The sequence below is a fragment of the Coturnix japonica genome, chromosome 11, assembly GCF_054131305.1.
Source record: "Coturnix japonica strain WE chromosome 11, WE-NBRP24, whole genome shotgun sequence".
Classification (NCBI taxonomy): Eukaryota; Metazoa; Chordata; class Aves; order Galliformes; family Phasianidae; genus Coturnix; species Coturnix japonica.
This window is the reverse complement of record NC_140673.1, coordinates 18,402,694-18,421,482: the sequence shown is the minus strand read 5'-3', so window position 1 is coordinate 18,421,482 and position 18,789 is coordinate 18,402,694. Positions and strand designations below refer to the sequence as shown.

The 18,789-nt window shown below is 36.8% G+C and overlaps 1 protein-coding gene across 5 annotated transcripts in view; it reads right to left on the bottom strand.

Annotated features, from left to right (window-relative positions):
• Positions 1 to 18,789, bottom strand: part of ADGRL4 (adhesion G protein-coupled receptor L4) — a 130,990-nt gene continuing 112,201 nt past the window's right edge. For all 5 annotated transcript variants that reach the window (XM_015870368.3, XM_085512251.1, XM_015870366.3 and 2 more), the window contains 5 exons: positions 18,462 to 18,682; positions 18,296 to 18,362; positions 4,144 to 4,235; positions 2,420 to 2,588; positions 1 to 1,882 (listed from right to left, as the gene is read on the bottom strand). In XM_015870368.3, coding sequence (XP_015725854.1) covers positions 1,820 to 1,882; positions 2,420 to 2,588; positions 4,144 to 4,235; positions 18,296 to 18,362; positions 18,462 to 18,682 — 612 coding nt within the window. In that variant the 3' untranslated portion in view covers positions 1 to 1,819. The remainder of the gene's footprint in view (positions 1,883 to 2,419; positions 2,589 to 4,143; positions 4,236 to 18,295; positions 18,363 to 18,461; positions 18,683 to 18,789) is intronic.

Here is an 18,789-nt window from a genome sequence, read left to right as displayed (position 1 = left end):
AACTTTTCTACTGTATTTATTTAAATGAAGGGAAATATGTTAAAATGTGAAAGCTAAGCATTTCAGTTTATTCACATATTTTACATTCAAAGGACCATCTTTTCTTTTCTTTTCTTTTCTTTTCTTTTCTTTTCTTTTCTTTTCTTTTCTTTTCTTTTCTTTTCTTTTCTTTTCTTTTCTTTTCTTTTCTTTTCTTTTCTTTTCTTTTCTTTTCTTTTCTTTTCTTTTCTTTTCTTTTCTTTTCTCCCACAAAAAAAGAGATTCATCTTGTGGTTTCCAAAATTTTGACAGAGACATGGAATATACATAATGAAGCACATCATTGCTGTACATAAAATTGAAGCCTTGTGTATACAGAAAGAAAGATAAAATCCAAACAAATCTGACCATTACTAAAAAAAAAAGAAGAATTCCTTTAATATAAATAAAATTCAGAGTAGTACTTTATTTTAACAGACAAAACAACAGTGGGAATTATTAACAACTATGTATTTACAGTGTCTGACTGGTAAAAATAAACGGCTTCTGAGATCCTAGACACTTCCTTAGAAGGCAACATGGAATGAAGCTCAGCACTTCACATTACCTAGGTGCTAAAAAGATGAAATTAAAGCATACTTTAAAAATGAATATGAGTATGTGGCACAGCTGAAAATGCTGATTAACACACCCATGCTCTAATGCAGCAAAGCCTGCACTGCAACAACTTCTTTCTGATTTCAGTAGATGTGTCTGCTCTTAAGGGATAAACACAGGATAAATGTTCTAAATTCAGGAGCCTTGGAGGAAAAGAAATTGTTGACTCAAGGGTGCCACAAATAGAGAAAACTTCTGTAATTACAATTTTATGGAGGCACATGACCTTGAATTTAAATCTGTACTCTTCTGCACAGGTGAATTCTACCACTCTATTTTTTAGTTGATATTCCATTTGCTCATATGTGGTCTGGATTCCAAATGTCCCTACCAAGAGACAAACTTGATGAAGTATTTCCTTCCCAGTGCCTCCCAAATCATTGTGCCAGTTCAGCAGATCTCAGTCTCTTTAGCAATTACATAAAACAGGAACCAGATCTTTTTCAAAGTATTCACAAAATAATCTTTCACTTACAAAATGGCTGTCCCATTCTGATACCATTCTTGCATCAGATCTGACCTCAGTTCCTTTAGATCTAAACTATTCTTTAAAAGTTATAAAAATAAAGAATTGATTAATATACAAATATATATTTCAGAGTGATAAGAGAATAATATTAAACAAATTCCTTTTTTAATCTACTTTAAATTAAAAGAAATGTTTTCAAAAGTCTGTGCTGAAGCAGATCTTTATCTATGGACTTTTTAATGGAACCCATTCCCTGCAGATGGTCATACACAACTGAATGTAAGAAGCTCAGTACTACAAAAAGACAGCGAGTATGTTTCCACTAGCAAGTTATTCATAAAATCTGCAGTGCTAGCTGGTTCTTGATATTTCTCTTCCAAGAGCTGAAGATATTTCCAATATCAGAAACGAAACCTAAATCATGATTAGTCCTGAGCTCCTTTAGAAATTTGCTTATTTCCTCGGTCTTCATTAATATATGTTCTGCAATAATCCAGTTTGTTTTGTATGCTGCTTGTATACAGCGTAACATAAATGCTTTGCATGAATGCATACATATGTACAAAAACAGTCAGTAAATCACTTAAGAGATATGCCTGCTCACTGGGTCATTTCATGCTTGTACAATACCACATTCTCCTGTAATATCCATAATGACATGTTATAGGTTGCTCCCCTTTTCCACCAAGATGCTCATGCAGACTTTCCTTCTATTTATCTTAAGCAGCCGAAACAACAAGGAACATTTTTGAACAATCTATAATACTCCTCTTGAATCTGAAAGAAAAAAAAATTGAATCCAAACATAAATAGATAAATTAATATATTTATATATAAATATTTATATTCATATATTGTTACGTGTTTTAACTAATTGTGTATGAATCACTACATTAGATATGTTAAGGTGGGGTTGATTGTGACTGTAGGACAGGACACTGAAAAAAGCATAATCTCAAAACTGTGTTGGGAGCGTGAATCCTGTTAGTAACTGCAAAAAATGGAAGTGAGCTTTACTGCATTGCTACATCTGGTTACTGATGAGTTTTACAAGTTCATTTTTTCATCTCCTTTTTTTTTTAAAAAAAAAAAACAGGAAGAAAATAGGTGCAAAGGTAAGAACAGAGGAGATGTTCTGTCATCCCAGAAGATAATAACAGTATTTCCCCTCTTCCCTTGCCATCCCCATGAAAGGCACAAGGGTTTCTTCCTGCTTTGACAACCAGTCTACACTAGGATTTGCTTCAAGGCTGGGCATTGCCCAGGGCACGCTTGAGCACCCCTGTGGCTCCCTGTGAAGATGGGGACACTCACCTTTCTGGACAGCACACAAAGAAAGATGAAGATGAACATCCCCTGAAATGCATTGAAGATTGTAAACAGATAGGCTGTAACCACAGAGCCCTGGACGACATGGAGGACCCCAAAGATCCAAGTAGCTCCAAGAAGGAACAGGAGAGCAAGAGCACCTCGGGCACAGGACCTAGGGAAATGCAGACAAACACAAACACATTGCATTTCTCTCTTTGCTGCTTGGTGTAGGGAATAGTACCTATGCAATTTATTTTTTTCTGTGAAGGCCTGAGAAGTGAAAATGCATGGCTTGCTCTTTAGGGTGTGCTGTAGCACTGTGCCATGAATAAGCTCACACAATAACTGTAGAAGAGCAAAAGAGTAAAACTGGAGGGCCTTAAAACACTGGCTTCTTTAATCTTCAGATATGTTTTCTCTGGTGTACTGCAGCACCATATGATTTGATTTAAATCTACTGTTAGTGTAATTCCCCAAGGAAAAACATATGTCTGTTATGAAGCATTCACTCGTTTTTCCTCCTCCCCCTTATCCTCCTCAAAAAATAACCCAGAAAAATGTACAGTATGCTCTTAGGTCAGTACATGTGCATGACATCAAAGGGTTCTTAGGCTGCCTCTCAGGTTCACTGCAGAAGATGGTGCCAGTTGTAAACCTAGACTTTCCTGCTTTCATTCTTCTTCTTTTTAAAAATATATTTTTGTTTTTACAACACTTACACTCTCAAATATTTCCTGGGTCACTGTATTGATGCTTTAAAATTACAGGAACTGATTGGGTATGATTTTTTTTATTATTTTTTTTCCCAACAAACAATAAAGCCCTGCTCATGGACTCAAGCAAATTGCAGCATGTTGTCTTGGAAATGAAACCACTGATTACTTTCTTATTCATTCTTAGCCCAGTCATTGCAGGACTTCCTTTGAACAACAGACATTTTTAGCACTGTTCTTCTGAAAATGAATAATTTTCAACTTCATTAAAACCAGCTCACCACATGAAGCTATGAAGGGTAAGGAATAAGAGAAAGTAATCAATCAAACAATTGCTAAATCCTAACTATAAATCTAGTGCAATGCATTGAAACTGCAGGAGTGTTCCTAAGCAACACAAACAGTAAGTTGTTTTCAATGTTCCCTGTAGTACACTTCAGTTTTTCCTGCACAAACGGTTTTCAAGGTTCCTATAAATCAGTTTTAAAGAGAGTGAGTTGATGGAAAAATCATAACAGCATGCAAAGTAAAAATCCTGGAGAGGAACCCCCCTCTCCTCAACACCATAGAAGCACAATGTCCTACTGTGGACTTTTTACTACTAATAAAAATGGCCTGATTTTCTTATCATAAGATTTCTGTATGCCTTGTTACTTCAAGGTAAATATTTTGGTCCCAATTCAGGCATGTTTTGACTTGTATACAGGCTGTGGAGGGGAGGGTACGATTACTACTTTAACCTTCCCCTCAGCCTTTACCCTCTGCTTGACATGGACCTCATGTAGTTTTTTTTCATACATCTTCCACAAGCCCAGTGTTTCTGCATGAAGCATTGGTCAGGGGAAGTAAAGACTGCAAAGTTTACCTTCAAATGTATACAACAATAGAAAAACCACTTTGGTATTTCTGCAAATCTTCCAGAAGTTTAAATCATTGCTTTTGAATCCTTAATTTCACATTTGGCTTTATTCTGTCTAAACAGAAGGTTAAAATAGTATTAAATGGCAAACTTACCTTATATTTTCATAACAACTAACTTCTGGCTTTAACATTGCAGTGTGTCGAAATACTTTATAAATAATCACTCCGAATGCCAGCAAATTAACCTGGGAAGAGTAAAGAGAAGAACTTTTTTAGTTCAAACTGGAATGATTTTGACTTTCAGTAACTGTTACACATTTAAATGGAACAAATCAGATAAACTTTCTGTATATATAAAACCTAGACCTAGTATTCAGTGCTGGAGTGGGGAGAACAAAACTCTTTTCTGATCCATGTCTATTAAAAAAATAAAACGAGCCCCATAATAAAGACTGATCAAACAATGTAGTAATTCAATCTTATCTCAACAGCATCCCTACCAAAAGCCTGCAAAAGTTTATTGGTAAGTCTCTGATTTCATGCTCTCATTTTTTTTTTTTTTCTTTTTTTCTGAAAGTAGGAGATGTTTAAGCAAATTTGGGGGAGAGAAGAGGGAGAGCAAAGAATCCCAAAGATGCTTCCTGCCATGGAATTTCTGTGATACTGAACTGCATAGATTTTGACAAAATGCATGTCTTTATTACATAAATATCATATTAATACATTAATGTCACATTAATAACATAATATGGTCTGAGTTCTTTTGGGTGTGAAAAATTTTAAGTGGCATAAAAATCTTTGAGGTTTACATAAAGCAATTTTTAAAAAATCCTAACTTTGGCTGAAAGGTTCCATGCAGGGTATTCTCTCCTCCATTGTATGTTTGTTTCATTGAACAATGTGTGTGTGTGTGTGTTTTCTGCTTTCCTTATAATCACATTGCTTTATTTGAGCTTGAAACAAACAAAAAAACAACTAAAGGGAGTAGTTTTGTAAATGATGCTCAATTATGGTTCTGAACCTCTGCTTGCTCAGATAGGCTTCACTAAATATTCATTTACTTTCCTTTATTGCTTTACTTTAACAATGTAGATGAGCTTGCTCTCTTGCTTTTTAAAAAAACACTTCTTTTGGTTTGCAGCATTTAACATCAGAATCCATTTGCAATGTTAATAATTGAACCAAATTTTATCTGGATGTCATCCAGATACTATTTGTAGATCCTTGGTTGTAATCCCTTGGTTGGTTGCTGTGGGCATACAGCTGCAGACCAAGTAGAATTAATGTCTTCCCCAACTTGTTTCTCCAGAAAGACAGAGTGGTTTACCTCTCTCCTCTTAAAAATAAAAACAGCAACACACACACACACACACACACACACAAAAAAAAAAAAAAAAAAAAAAGCAAAAAAACCCCAACACTCTGAAATGAAAACAAAAGCCTGCTATATAAACACAGCATCACTTTTAAAAGAATTGCTTTCATTTGTTAGCACTTGTTATGTATGTCTTTAGAACATTTTTGTTATGTCGGGTGGGAGTATCTGATATTAAATTCAGGCTCTGCTTTAATTAGCTGCATGCTCATACTTTAATACAGCATAATGTATTTACAATTTGATAAGACAGGAGATAGAGCTGATTAGCAGTTTAGGGATTTAATCCTTCACTGAATACCTTGCACTTTCACTGATCATGAGAGCTATTCTGAAGCTCTTTGTATTTAAAATTGTAATCTATAATATCTCCTAAACCAGCAATTTTTCAAAGTTAATTATAAGTCAGTCAGCAGTTGTGAGTAATTATATGCAGACTTACTTTTTTATCTTATATTTGTTGGTGAATAATATATCAAATAACTTGGAACACACACTGTAATCTGTGTAACCCACCTAATGTACTTATTAAAGTAATCTGAAAAAAAGGTAGGGTGAAAAGTGATCAAAGTACCAAGAGCACGGAGAAAGCACCCCAGTACCTCTTCTGAAGCTGTCAGCACGACCCTGCAGCCAAGCCTCCTCCCCTGCTGGCCTGTCACCGACATCACTGATGTCAATGAGAGCCTTCCTATTGCTGCTAATAGGCTCTTTATGAAGCTCTTTGGGCCAGTCTCCATTATACTTTGGTCATGGAAAACAGCTGCAGAACTGTGTAGGTTTTGCTGAGCAGGGATGGGGATGGGGAGAGGGAGATGTGGGGCCTCGTGGTAGAGGTCTCCATTTCTCTTATGCCGGTGGGGCTCCTTTACACAAATACTATTTACATTGTCTGTAGCACAGGATAATAGGATTTGGCCCTCTGTGTTGAGGTAATACCCATTAACTATGATATTTTCATTCATCAATTCATTCTGATGGGAATAATCTGGATGTGTCAGGGGAGTGGGAGTGGTTAACACTGGTTCCCAGAGCCAGCTGCAGAGTGCAGGCACAGCGCACTGACATGTCTCAGGTAGCCTCTCCGGAGGTTACATTACAGGGTAATGGCAGTGAGCTTAACTTCTGAAACAACCGCTCATTCCCAAGATTTATTAAAGCCTTAAGTAGGTTTTTACCCCATTTAGAAGCACTCCATTAATAAAAAATATCATAGCCAAGTGCATAGGCCGTTTCATATATAGTTCAGTGCCACAAAAAAGTAGGTTTCAGGGAACTTTATTTCAGCCTAACTTACAGCCCTCTGGCACAGCACTTTGTCCTTTGGAGGACCTCAAATAGGTAACAGTAAGGTAGTTGTAACTGTCCTGCAATGTAGAAAATTCAGCAATGCTTAAGGGAAATCAATAACAGAAATTCATACATAAACCACAGAGAAAAACAGACAACGTTAATAACGCTAATAATATTCAAGTGTGCAGAAAACTGGTACTCAAGTAAGGTACAACTGGTACAACAATTGTGTGAAGTTCAACACACTATGCTTCAGCCTAAGACCCTGCATATTTGTTACCATAGGCATGCTGGTAATCTCAGCTGTTTCTGGGAAATGCTAAGTAAAAAGTTCATGTTCGATGGCTGATCTGAGGACTAAAGGAGAAATGGACTTCATATACCTAATATCCTCAAAGAGCCATGTGTGTTTCAACAGATGGGATGAGAAGTGAAACACCTAAATTGCCTAGCATTAGATACAACCACCTAAGACATTTTTCCTTTGCATCAATAAGTGAGATTCAAATGAATAAATGCAGGTGGTAGGCTACAAAAGGCTTCTAAAATATACAAAGATCACCCTGAAATTAATGCCTCCTATTTTTTTTCCATGGAAACTACAATAGATACAAACAGCCTGAGAACACTGCTAGACAGGGCAAATTCTCAGATACAAAATACTATTTCAGCATAGTCACCACCATGCACCATTAGCTGTGCATTTTTACCAGCACTGAACAAGAGCCTGCATGCTGCACTCATAAAAATCTGTGTGGCCATCTAGAACGTGGCTTCTCTTTCACATCACTGTTACCATTGCTAAAATGCACCACCCACCACCTCACTGTTCTCACATCCACTGTTTGGTCTCCATAAATGTTTAGCAAGCATTGGTGAATGTCAATGGGTGCTGTTTCTTCCACTCAGAGGAATTCCATTACATATCTTTGCTTCAAAAGCATGTCTGTGTCAGACACCATTTTGTCACACTGCCCCACTGCTGCCGTCACACAGCATCAAAATGTAATGGAATATTGGTGGGAAAGCTTCAACCTCTACTGCATGGCCACCAACATCCATCTCTGACATTGTGAGCCAACATAATAAAATAGGATGCATTACCTTTGGAGCAGCCCTCATAGGTAGGCACAAGGAGCCATAGATGTCTAATATTCTGGCTGGAATAAACTGGTGATAAGAGACACCGAAACACCTAAGAAAGCTTCCAGAAGATACTGCCGAATAGTGTGTTTTGGTTGCAAATGATGTTTTAGATTTTTGTAATTAAAGCACACTTTTCAGCTCTTGTTGGCTAAGCTTTCAAAGATGTTATAATTAAGGCTGCCTGGAGGTGACAGGCAAGGTGAATGGAAACAGAACAGCAAAGCACAGAGGCAGCAAAGCAGAACGGAGCACTGTGTGCAGGCAGCTGTGACACCGAGCTGGGGCAGGCGATGCACAGGCCTGGCCAGGGCCAGCCTGGGGACTGCGTCTGCTGCACATCAGCTCCGTGAGGGAAGTTACTGGGTAATGAGTACGGCCACTTGGCAGCACTGGGCAAGCCCAAGGCGTGAAGTACAGTGGCACTACTGCAGTTTTATCAAGTGAATAACGATTTTACAGCGTGACAGGGCAAGTCCTTGTGCCTTTGTTTCAGTGTTATTACATGGCTGAGCAGTCAGAGAAACTGCTGCATGTCCTGAGATGGGCCGCTGGGCAAGGCTAATAGGCGAAAAGGGAACTGCAGTGATTCCAAGCCCAGGACTGAACTATTTCATTTTTTAACAAACTGCCTCAAACTGCTGTTTAAATTCCATGATTCTATGCTGTTGGATAAACAGCAGAGTTATTGTACCACAAGTCTCTGGCTTTCTCATTGAAGCCCAATCCTGCAGGATGCTGAACATCCTCAGCTCTCCCCCCTGTGATGCTGGTGAGAGTCAGAACTCACTCAGTGCTCAGGTGCACTACAGGACTCATTTTAATAATTAATCTATTCCTTTTTTCTAAGTGGTTAATCAAATACAAGTGCTTATACAGGAGCAGCCTCCATTCTAAGAATCTTCAGGGAATCAACTCTGCTTAAAGATATTTGTATTAAAAGTGCTTTTAGCTTAAATTCTAGAAATGTTGTGATATAAGCAAATGGTAGGAAACTTAGAATATATTTATGTGAAATAGAAGTTGAATAGGGGAAAGTCCTAGGGTCTCATGAAATCAGGATTTTGTAGGTATGGGCAACTAATTTTGAGTATATATTTTACCCAGGAAGATCCCCAGGGAGCCAAAGAGCTGCACAAGGTAGGTTTTGTTGTACATGCACAACTATGTTTAAAGGGAGGATGGTAGGTACTCAGAGAATCTCTTCTTAGAAAATCATCTGTGTGAAGGGTCAAGAAAATTTAGGACTTTGGAGTAACTTCTGGCCTCATTTTACTAATGGCAGAACTGTTAGATGGCAAAACCCCCACTGCTTCCAGTGTTGTCAAGACCTTTCCTCTACACTTGATAGAGAGGGGCATCTTAAGGGATTCATAGGCACCACTTTGTGTGGTGTTAGTCTACCTCCACTCAGAACTAGGATAGTTCTGTAAATCTCTTTGCTGATGCCTTCTTCCCTCTTTCTAGGCTTCTGCAGCGAAGGAAAATTGCTCAACAGTGGGCATGAGCAGACCAAGATGCTGCTACTTTGACTTTAACACCTAGCAGTTCTGGGACCACCAAAGTAACATTTTACCCATACACAGTTTGCAGAAGGAAATAATAGTGTTGTATACAAATCGAAACATAAAAAAGGTACCTAGTAAATATTATTAAGATGAGGATCCATAAGAGAACTGAGAAACAATTTTGTCTATTGCTTAAGCAAATTACAAACTTCCCTGTTGATTACTGTATTTTGCAAACTAAATAATAATATAAAAATGAACACATAGGTCCTAAAATGCTAAATATTCCAAGCTGTTGGAGCTCTGTTATTAGCACATTGCTTAGCAACTGCTATATTTAAAATAGATCCTTAATTCCACTGTTAAATGTACATATTTTAAATACTGGAAGGGTAACATAATGTTCTATCCTCAAATAAATATGATGTTAGTGCTTCACACTGCATGAAACACTCTCTTTGTAAGTACAGATTGATAGCTATTTTTAGTTGAGCACTGAATGGTAAGAAATACACAAAATTTAATAAAGCATGCAAAACATCTGCCTGCAAATAAAAATATTTGCACTCATGTTGAAGAGTTGTAGTTTCTTTCATAATTAATTACAATTAAATAGTAAGATACTGAGTGAAGCGATATATCATCATTTTGCCCCATCAAGGTAGCTGACAGCTGTCAAGTTTTGCAACTGAGAAATCTTTTTTCCCTTCCTCCCTCCCTCCTTTTTTAAAGCAAGACAAAAGAGCTCTTGAATACTCAGAGGGGAGTGGTGCTTTAATGGAGGCAGCTCAGTTAGCACCTGAACAACTTGCAAAATAAGAGACTGGGACAATAAGCATTCAAGAACATTTTCTCCAACAGGTTTTTTGTTGGAAAAAAAAAAAAAAGTCAGTTCATCAGCACTAAGATATTTACTGATTTGAATTATACTTTCAACAGTAAAGTTACTGACCAGCATCATTCTTCTGATTAAAACCAGAAAGGACATTCATTTCTGAACAATGAAAAATCCCTGTGGATAGAGCATTTATCCAGAATGTAGAAGGTATGGGCACAATTTTCTGTTGTACTTAATATTCAGACTATAATATGACCCTTAGTTCCTCCAGCCTCCATACCAGCTATTCACCACTATCACTCCATTAGCCCTGCTGGCACTGTTCCATGCCATATAGATAATTAAACATTCACTGGAGCAGGAAGACCTTATCCCACAGTTCTGCATCCAGGACTATCTAAAGGCAATTATTGTTTTAACAGGAGAGTAATTATTTAATGCGAGACCAAAGTACTAAGGCTCTTTCCAATACACAGATATTTATAGAATGAAAAAGGAATTGGTTATTTCACGTATAATATTCTTGTGTAAAAGATACACTCCAGCCTTTCAAAAGTTATTAAAACACTTTAAACACCAGCTCTTTAAGGTTTTCTAGTGTTACAAAGAAGAGCTACTATAAGAAAGAAGCAGCTAATTCTAAAGATTCAGACATACTAGCTCTGATTCAGTCTGAGCACTTTACATTCAAACTTCAAAAAATGAAGCCCCCAAATCATTCCCTTTTCCTTTCTTAGTCCCTGTCTCAATAATTGATGAAACCATCTATATGCTGATGTCAGATCTCACAAAAAAGAATGAGAAAATTTCTCCTGCTGCTCTCTTAGGCATATACTTGAATTTTTTACATATATCATATTGAATTTGGCTCTTTCAAAAAATGTCTGAAGTTCAGAGCAGCTGTATCTGTATCAGTCTTTACAATGACCCTCATTATGAGTGTTTGAATTAATGAGCTTGTGATGGTCTGAATTCTGCCAGAGAGAGCAATACGTTTCTGTCTCTCTGTCTGTCTGGCTAATGTCTGGGTAAAATGACAACATTCAATGGGTCATCATTACTTCAGACAGAGGAGAACAAAATTAAGCTATTAATGATACAACAGTTTAAGCTTCAAAATGAAAATGTATGCCATATTAATTGCTCAAAATTGGACACAAGCTGGCAGTCAAACAGTCTGGATTTGTCTCCTGACTGATTTATCTCATTATCATGCCTCCCGTGAATATACCTCCTAAAACACTTTCAGTATACAACAGCAGTCTTATTTAGAAATAGAAAATATAACAAAAACATTAACAAAACCACTCTAGGCTGTATTTTCAGGAAATAGTTTCAACAATGAGGGATTAGAATTTTATGATTCTAAGATTTTAATACTTTCACTTGTTTAAAGTGAAAACACAGCTAAATTAGGTTTTTTTTTTCAGACCCTTTCTCGGGAAATACATAATTTTCACATAGACTTGCTCTTTATATATGAATACATGAATATTTCAGAGTTGTTCTTTTGCATACCTCTAGCTGTAGATTTAGATTCGATTTAATAAGTAGGTTTTTTCTTGTTTTTTTTTTTTAATGTTTTTAGAACACTTATAGAAAGCTCTAAATAAATAAATAAATAAGAGAAGGGGGTTTTATATTTTTCATCAGATTAAACAGATCCTCACATTCTTCTGGGTACAGTGTTATTTCTTAGTGAAATGAAAAGCTAAATGCATACTGGCCTAAATATTTTTATTTAGCCTCTGTTCTGCAGACAAGAGCAGGAGGGATGAGGCAATACAGAGTCATGGCTGATCTTAGCCATAAACCCTAGCCCAGCTAGCAGGATAAGGGTCTACCTTACTCATAGTAAAATCAATTATTAGGTACACTTTCTCCTTTTCCTAGAAACTCTAAAAAGAAGTATTTGCTCAGAAGCTGTTAGTGACATAAATAAGGCTGTTTGATGCATTCACTCCAGGTACATCAAAGATTCAGACTTTGTTAGACCTCTGTTGTGGTTTTCTTCCATACATTGTACCTAAAGCTCTATGCAGGAGAACCAGAGAAATATTTTTCTATTGGTAAATAGGTGTGAAATAGTTGCATATTATATTTTAGCACTAATAACTTCAGTGAATGGAAGAACTACCAGGTTGGAAGCAGCATCAAGATTATGGTCAAGACATAATTTGAGTCTGACCACATTTGCCATTTTGGAAGTAAAAATAGTGGGCAGAAAGCCATCTGGTACCTTTCGCATCCCACAAGACCCTGTAAAAGATTTAGTCCCTTTGAGTGACAAAATATGTGAAGTATATATAGTCAATATGTAATTATTAAGAAAGCACAGAAGACACCATCAGTCTGTGTCAGCAAACCTTTTGAGTTGTATCAGTGAACAGTTTAGGATAAGTATATACGTTGATGATAATTGTGCTTATATCAAGGTAGCATAATCACTGAAAACACAGAAGATGGAGATATGTGGATAGATTGGAATAACAGGATGGGTTTGTTTCAGCGTAATGACATAAGAGAAAATAATGTTAATTTTGTAGTCTAAATGGCCATGGCCCCTTTTCTTTGGGTATTTCAAAGGGTTTTAGAACATGGAGTTTGATGATAGCCTTATAGGACAGTGGGAGGGAAGTAAAAAACTCTTACCCTTGAAGATCCTGACCTTGCTGAGAAATTTTATCTATTGGTATGGCAATATAGAAGCTATGGCTTGAAGATTAAGGTTCATCCTGTCCATAGAACAGGGCCAGAACTTTCAGACTCAGTGATTATTTAGCACAGCAGGTATTGCTGGTTGCTGAACAATGCTGCAGTTTGAAATGATCTGTTTCCAGCAAAGTTGCAGACTCAGTCTTTAATGCCACTGTGTAATTAATTATTTCCACTTTAACCACAATGGCATAAAAAATGCAATGGAGAGACATTTAACTGAAGCCATAGAGGGACTAATGAAAAGGGACTATTATTTTTTCATAAAGAATAATAAAGCCATTGCTAGTCCCAGTAGGAAATTTATTTCCACTAAAAAAGGCAGACTGAGGAACAAGAGTAGATATAAAAAATGTTTTAAATGGCTATTTTCTGAAAAGTCTTTACTAAACAGTACAGAGCAAACTTTCCTCATCTAGCTAACAAACATAATGAGGTATTTGTCTCAAATAACCCCTAGGAAAACAAAAGAAAACCTACACAGAATTTTCCAAAGCATAAATATTCAGTAAAATGTGGAGATGCTAGGTATGATTTGTTATGATGAAGGCCAGAGGTCAAACAACTTTTTCAATAATACTCCGCAGAATATGAAAACACATCAAGAGTAATGAACACAACCTTCTTCATTGAGAACAGGAATAATAATGTGAAGACGCCCAAGGATACAGTGTACCTGATCATATTAGTGTGGAGTGATAGGCTTTGGGGGTCCTTTCTTTTCCTATTTTTTGTTTAAGTGGTAACAATGCACAGTAAGATCATGCTCCATGTTGAAGTCTGGAAAAATGTAAAACTTCTCCCTTTGAATATTTACTTCTCTACATAAAAGATGTTCAATTTGAATGGCCTAGATTAGAGTATTAAGTACGTGAAGTTTGTGAGTATTTGAGAAAGAAGCAGAGTAATGGATTTGCCAGGAAATTTTTCTGCGCTGATTGCAGCAGTATCATGAATCCTGAATCAACCTAAATGTACAGAACTGAATAAGCATTAGAGCTGTCCAATAAGATTTGATGAATGCACTATTTCATTAATTTTACCTTTTTTGTTGAATAAATTATTTGACAAATAATAGTAAAATTCATCAAATAAATTATCTGGTGAATATATTTTTTAAGTAATTGACAAGCCCTAATGAATATGCAGGCAGTTCCTTAATGAAAAGCATTACTCTACTGTTAGGCTGCTTTCATCACTCACATGTCACTATTTTTGTATTTTGCAACTGCAATCTGTATATTTTATTCATTTACCCATTCATTTATACATGGGAAGTTCAAAACAGTATGGCTAATTAATCACAGCAATTCTTAGAATATTTTTGCTTGAAAGTTGATTATTCATTGCATCTATTGTATACAGGAATGATTAATAAAAAGAATCTGGCTTTTCTGAAGACACTTCTCCCAAGAACTATTCTTGTTTTGTATGTTCCAAGTCAACAAGAGTGCTCTGCAAATTGCAGGGTCCATTTATAAGTCATTTCTGTAGTTGCAAACGCTACAATTACCAATTGTTTCAGGAAATGGGAGCTTGAATCTGAGCCAGACACCTTCAAGGTCCCTGAAAACACACATTAGTGTAATAAAACAATGAGAAGCATACACAAGTTACCCCTTCACTGCACGGTGCTAGGATTTTGGATAGAAGCCGCAGGCAGGATTATTTGGATGGTGTGTAATATTGGAAATTTTCCAACCTTGAAAATCAAGTCTGTATTTTGTCATTACAGAAGTACTCTCAACAGTAATACTGATAGATTTATACTGTTAAATGGCAAATTACACCTGTTAATGTTACATCACACTTCTGAGTCCTGGTACCTCACAGAAGCATGCCAATTTATTATGGCAGTAACAATGGGTGGAATAGTCAAGCCTGAACATCTCTGTCCATGCTGCAAAGCTGCAAATCATATTAGCACATGTCCCCTTAAACTTGCTGCACAAGGTTCATCTAAACAGATTTCATGGGAGAAGGTTGTTGGAGAGGAGCATATTAAAAGGGTCCTCTACAGCTACACTTGTAGTTGCAGTGATTCGCTTCCAAATTTTCCTTTTAATGGCTTGTAGACTTTGGGTAAGTACAGCATTAATAGCCTTTTCACACCACTCCCAAGCAGCTTAATTTCTATGACCAGCTTGACATCTACTCTATTGTTGTTCCTCACAGTAGGTGTAAGTGTATGTACCATGATGTAACCTATGTTTGTGGTGTTTGAAAGATTAACTTCTCACAAGTGTCAGTGATGTGGAAGAAAGCCCTTACATGGGTCTGCTTCCACTCAAGACAGAGTATGCTGCCATGCTAGAGGTGGGAAAAGCCCTGTAGAAGGCCCTGTACAATGGCAAGGAGTCTGTTCTTGGCTAACATTACACACTCATTAAAACAGCAGCTACATTACCCTGCAGAAAAATGGTTATTTCCATTCTACACACTTTCATTACAGACAGATTATTATTGTGAGAATGTATTACAAAGGAAAAGAAAATGTTCTGGGGATTTTTTTTTCTTTCTTTTCATTTTCCTACCTTTTATCTCTGAAACTTATATTTGTATTTGCCTCAATCAGGCATGGGTTGTAGTTTGTGGGAGTGTTTGTCCCTTAAAGCTTGTGATAAATTCACTTTTCTATTAAAAAGTTTAAATACTTGTTATAAATAATTTCTCCACACTTGTATGCTTTGATCTAATCTACTGCATAGTTTTAGCTAAAATGGTTGTGGTTCTAAAGATTACAAGTATTAGGAGAAAGAAATAAGTTGTGGAAATTATCTTCAGCTTGCAGCTTGCTTTACAAAGGTTTAAAATGCCCTTTCTTTGCTAACTCCATCTAAAGAGCCTTTGACCCACTCCTTTTCATGTACAGTCACCAATCTAATAAAAATAATAATTTTTAGGTGGGATCAATAAGGCCATTTCTTTACACTTAAGAATTGTAATATTAATAAGCAAATACCTTCAGAAGTAGTGCTACTGCTTAGGCAATCAGAGGAGAACTTAGTTTATACTTCTGATAAACACTTGAGCTCCTTTTGCTTCTCTATTATTACTGCAGATGTAAAGCCTAAGGAAGCATTTGAAACAATGTGCCTAGAGACAGAAAACCCACTCAAACAGAATCAGTTCTATTCTTCATCATTTACATGCTGTCTCAAAGGTATATTACAGTATAATTCAAACCACAAATTTCCTGAGTTTCACAGAATTCACAGAAACCAAATGCACATTTTGGGTGTGTGGGCTTTTGTGCTGACAATAAGATTTATATTTTTGTGTGTGTGCAAGATTCAGATTTGCGATGAGTGGATCTCCAGAGTTTTCGTATTGAAGCTACCTCAGAAAATCCACAGAATCATTTCATTAGTAGATGAACCTCAGAATTAAAGGTGAGCTTGAAGGTGCTAGAGTTTGTAGCTTTCTATATTAGAGTTATGGTGATCTATCTGGTTATTCCAGAATCAAGAACTATATATATATATTTTCATTTTGCTTTAATTAGCTAAGGGTAAAGTGGATATCTTGAAAAAGGTAGATAGACATCTTTAATCATAAGAACTTCCTGATTGCTGCTACCTTGGGAAGTATTTAGACTTTGTCATAGTGCTCATGCAGTGCACTCAGGAGTGAAAGCTAGACAATGGAAACAGATGTAATGCAGTAAGTATGTGACCCATGAAACACACATTTAACACCAACATCATCTCCTGAAGTAAATGCCTTTTTGCACAAGGTTTCCCATATTCTTCACAAAGAGAATAAACTTCTACCACCTCCAATTTGTCTTTTACTTCATGTATGTTGCCTGCTGCAAGATGTACAGTGCTCAAGCAAAGGCAAAGGAGATCAAAACCCAGCTTTCAGGATGTGCCCCTTTGACCAGCTTGTATTGAAAGCACCACTGTTCTGCTGTCTCTGTACTGTGTGCCTAATGTCTTGCATCAAGCACAGCTCAGCTGGAGATGAAAACAAGTTGTAGATGCATACATTTGAGCTGTTTTGTATATTTTGGTAATATAGCTTTCCCATTCTGACAGCACAGTCATACGTCACTGCCCATAAATCTTCACCTGAAGGCAGGTAAGTATAGGAAGGAAAGCAGAAAGAAAAAATCTCAGCCCTGCAAGCTGCCTTCCTGGAAGAAAGAGGACAAAGGAAGTTGCCAACTCAAACCTAAGAACTGCAAGAATTTCCAGTAAAGGTTGGTCTTTCACCCCATGATTTTCTTTTACTGCATTAAACTGTCAATGTCATCTGATGTCAGGGTCATAGAACAGGGGAGCTGTGGTATTGTGGCTCTACAGAATTCTGCCATGCTCATCAGGTGTGGTGGGGAGCATTACTGGGGTCGTATCTCTCATGCCAGCCCAGTCTACAACAGGAACTTGTGACGGAACTGGGACAGAGTTATACTTAACACTTTATTCAGCTTTGAAATGACTAATGCACTGAAATAAAATTTATACTTTTTAACTGTAATCTTGTGTGCGTTAGGCCCTGCCACTTCCCTTTACAAATCCTCACATTTATCGCTATCAGCTAAAAAAGCAGGGAAGGGTTATTACTGACATGACCCTAGATGTCACAAGGCCTTACCACTGTACCTTCTCTTTCTGTTAGCACCAGCCATTGCCTGATCACTGTCTACCCAGACATACACAATAATGTCCCATTACAGTTGGAATGGGTAAACTTTATAGCACTTAGAAATGCTCTTGAGGCACCAAAAATGTTTTGATTCAGAATGGAACATATAATACCTGCCAAATTTGCAGGTTTGAAACCACTTCCAATAAGAATTAAAAAGGCCCTCTTCACAGCTGAAATAGGCCTATCAATACTTGACTTGTCTGCCCATGTGAAATAGTGGGTTCTTTTCTCTGACGTCGCAATTTAGTTTAAAATAGCTTTGATGATGACAGGGTACATGCGAGTGATAAAACCATAAAGATGACAGTCTAATCTTACAAAGATGACCGATCACTGATAAGAGATTAAGTCACATAGCATTTGAAAAACCAGATTATCTGTCTGCTAGGATGGTGTATGTGTACACCTCCTGCTGAGCCATGCTGAGATGCCAATGACATACAAAGATACTACTTCTTACAAACTAGAAATGCTTTTCTCCATTAGGTTGAAAGGAAGAAAGCAAGTGAGAAAAAAAGAAGCTCTGATCTTAATGCGAGCTTTTTTGTTTTTTCCTTTTTTTGTTTTTTCCTTTTTTTTTTTTTTCTGTCCAACATTCATTTTTCAGGCTATTTAGATGTACAGCATATAAATAATTTAGAGACACTATAAAAGAATCTAAATTAGACAATTCTGCCCTATAATTAGCACTCACAGCTATGCTGGCAATGGGTGGGTGATTATTAAACACCTTTTATTATCAGTTTTATGTACTACAATAAAAATGAAAATTATACTTACAAGAATTATTAGGCATGCTGGTCCTATAAAACTCCATATGAAGTTATTCTTTGTGCTGAGCCAACATCTGAAAAGTAAACAGCACAAAACATCTTAAATTGTGTGAAGCTATTGTGACTATTGCATCCTCACATATGTTGATTTAAACACAAAAACAGCAACTTACACTTCTGTGGTACCGTAGTACTTGTATCCCAGGGCAGCAGAGATGCCAACTACCACAGCTGGACTGACGTAGCCAAAGACATAGAAATTCTTGTGCAAGAAACCCTTGTTATAGATGACTCCCACAACTATAAGGTAGAGATGAATGCCTTCAATGCACATCCATGCAAAAGCAGCTAGAAGGAAATAGTGGAGTAATCCAGCAGTAATTGAACAGACGAGCTAGAAATTCAACCAGAGAAAGCAAGAGTCACAATTCTATTAATATATCTCTTAATACTGCAGCACATGCACAGCAACACAGGCAGTACAGAAGCACAGAAGTAAGG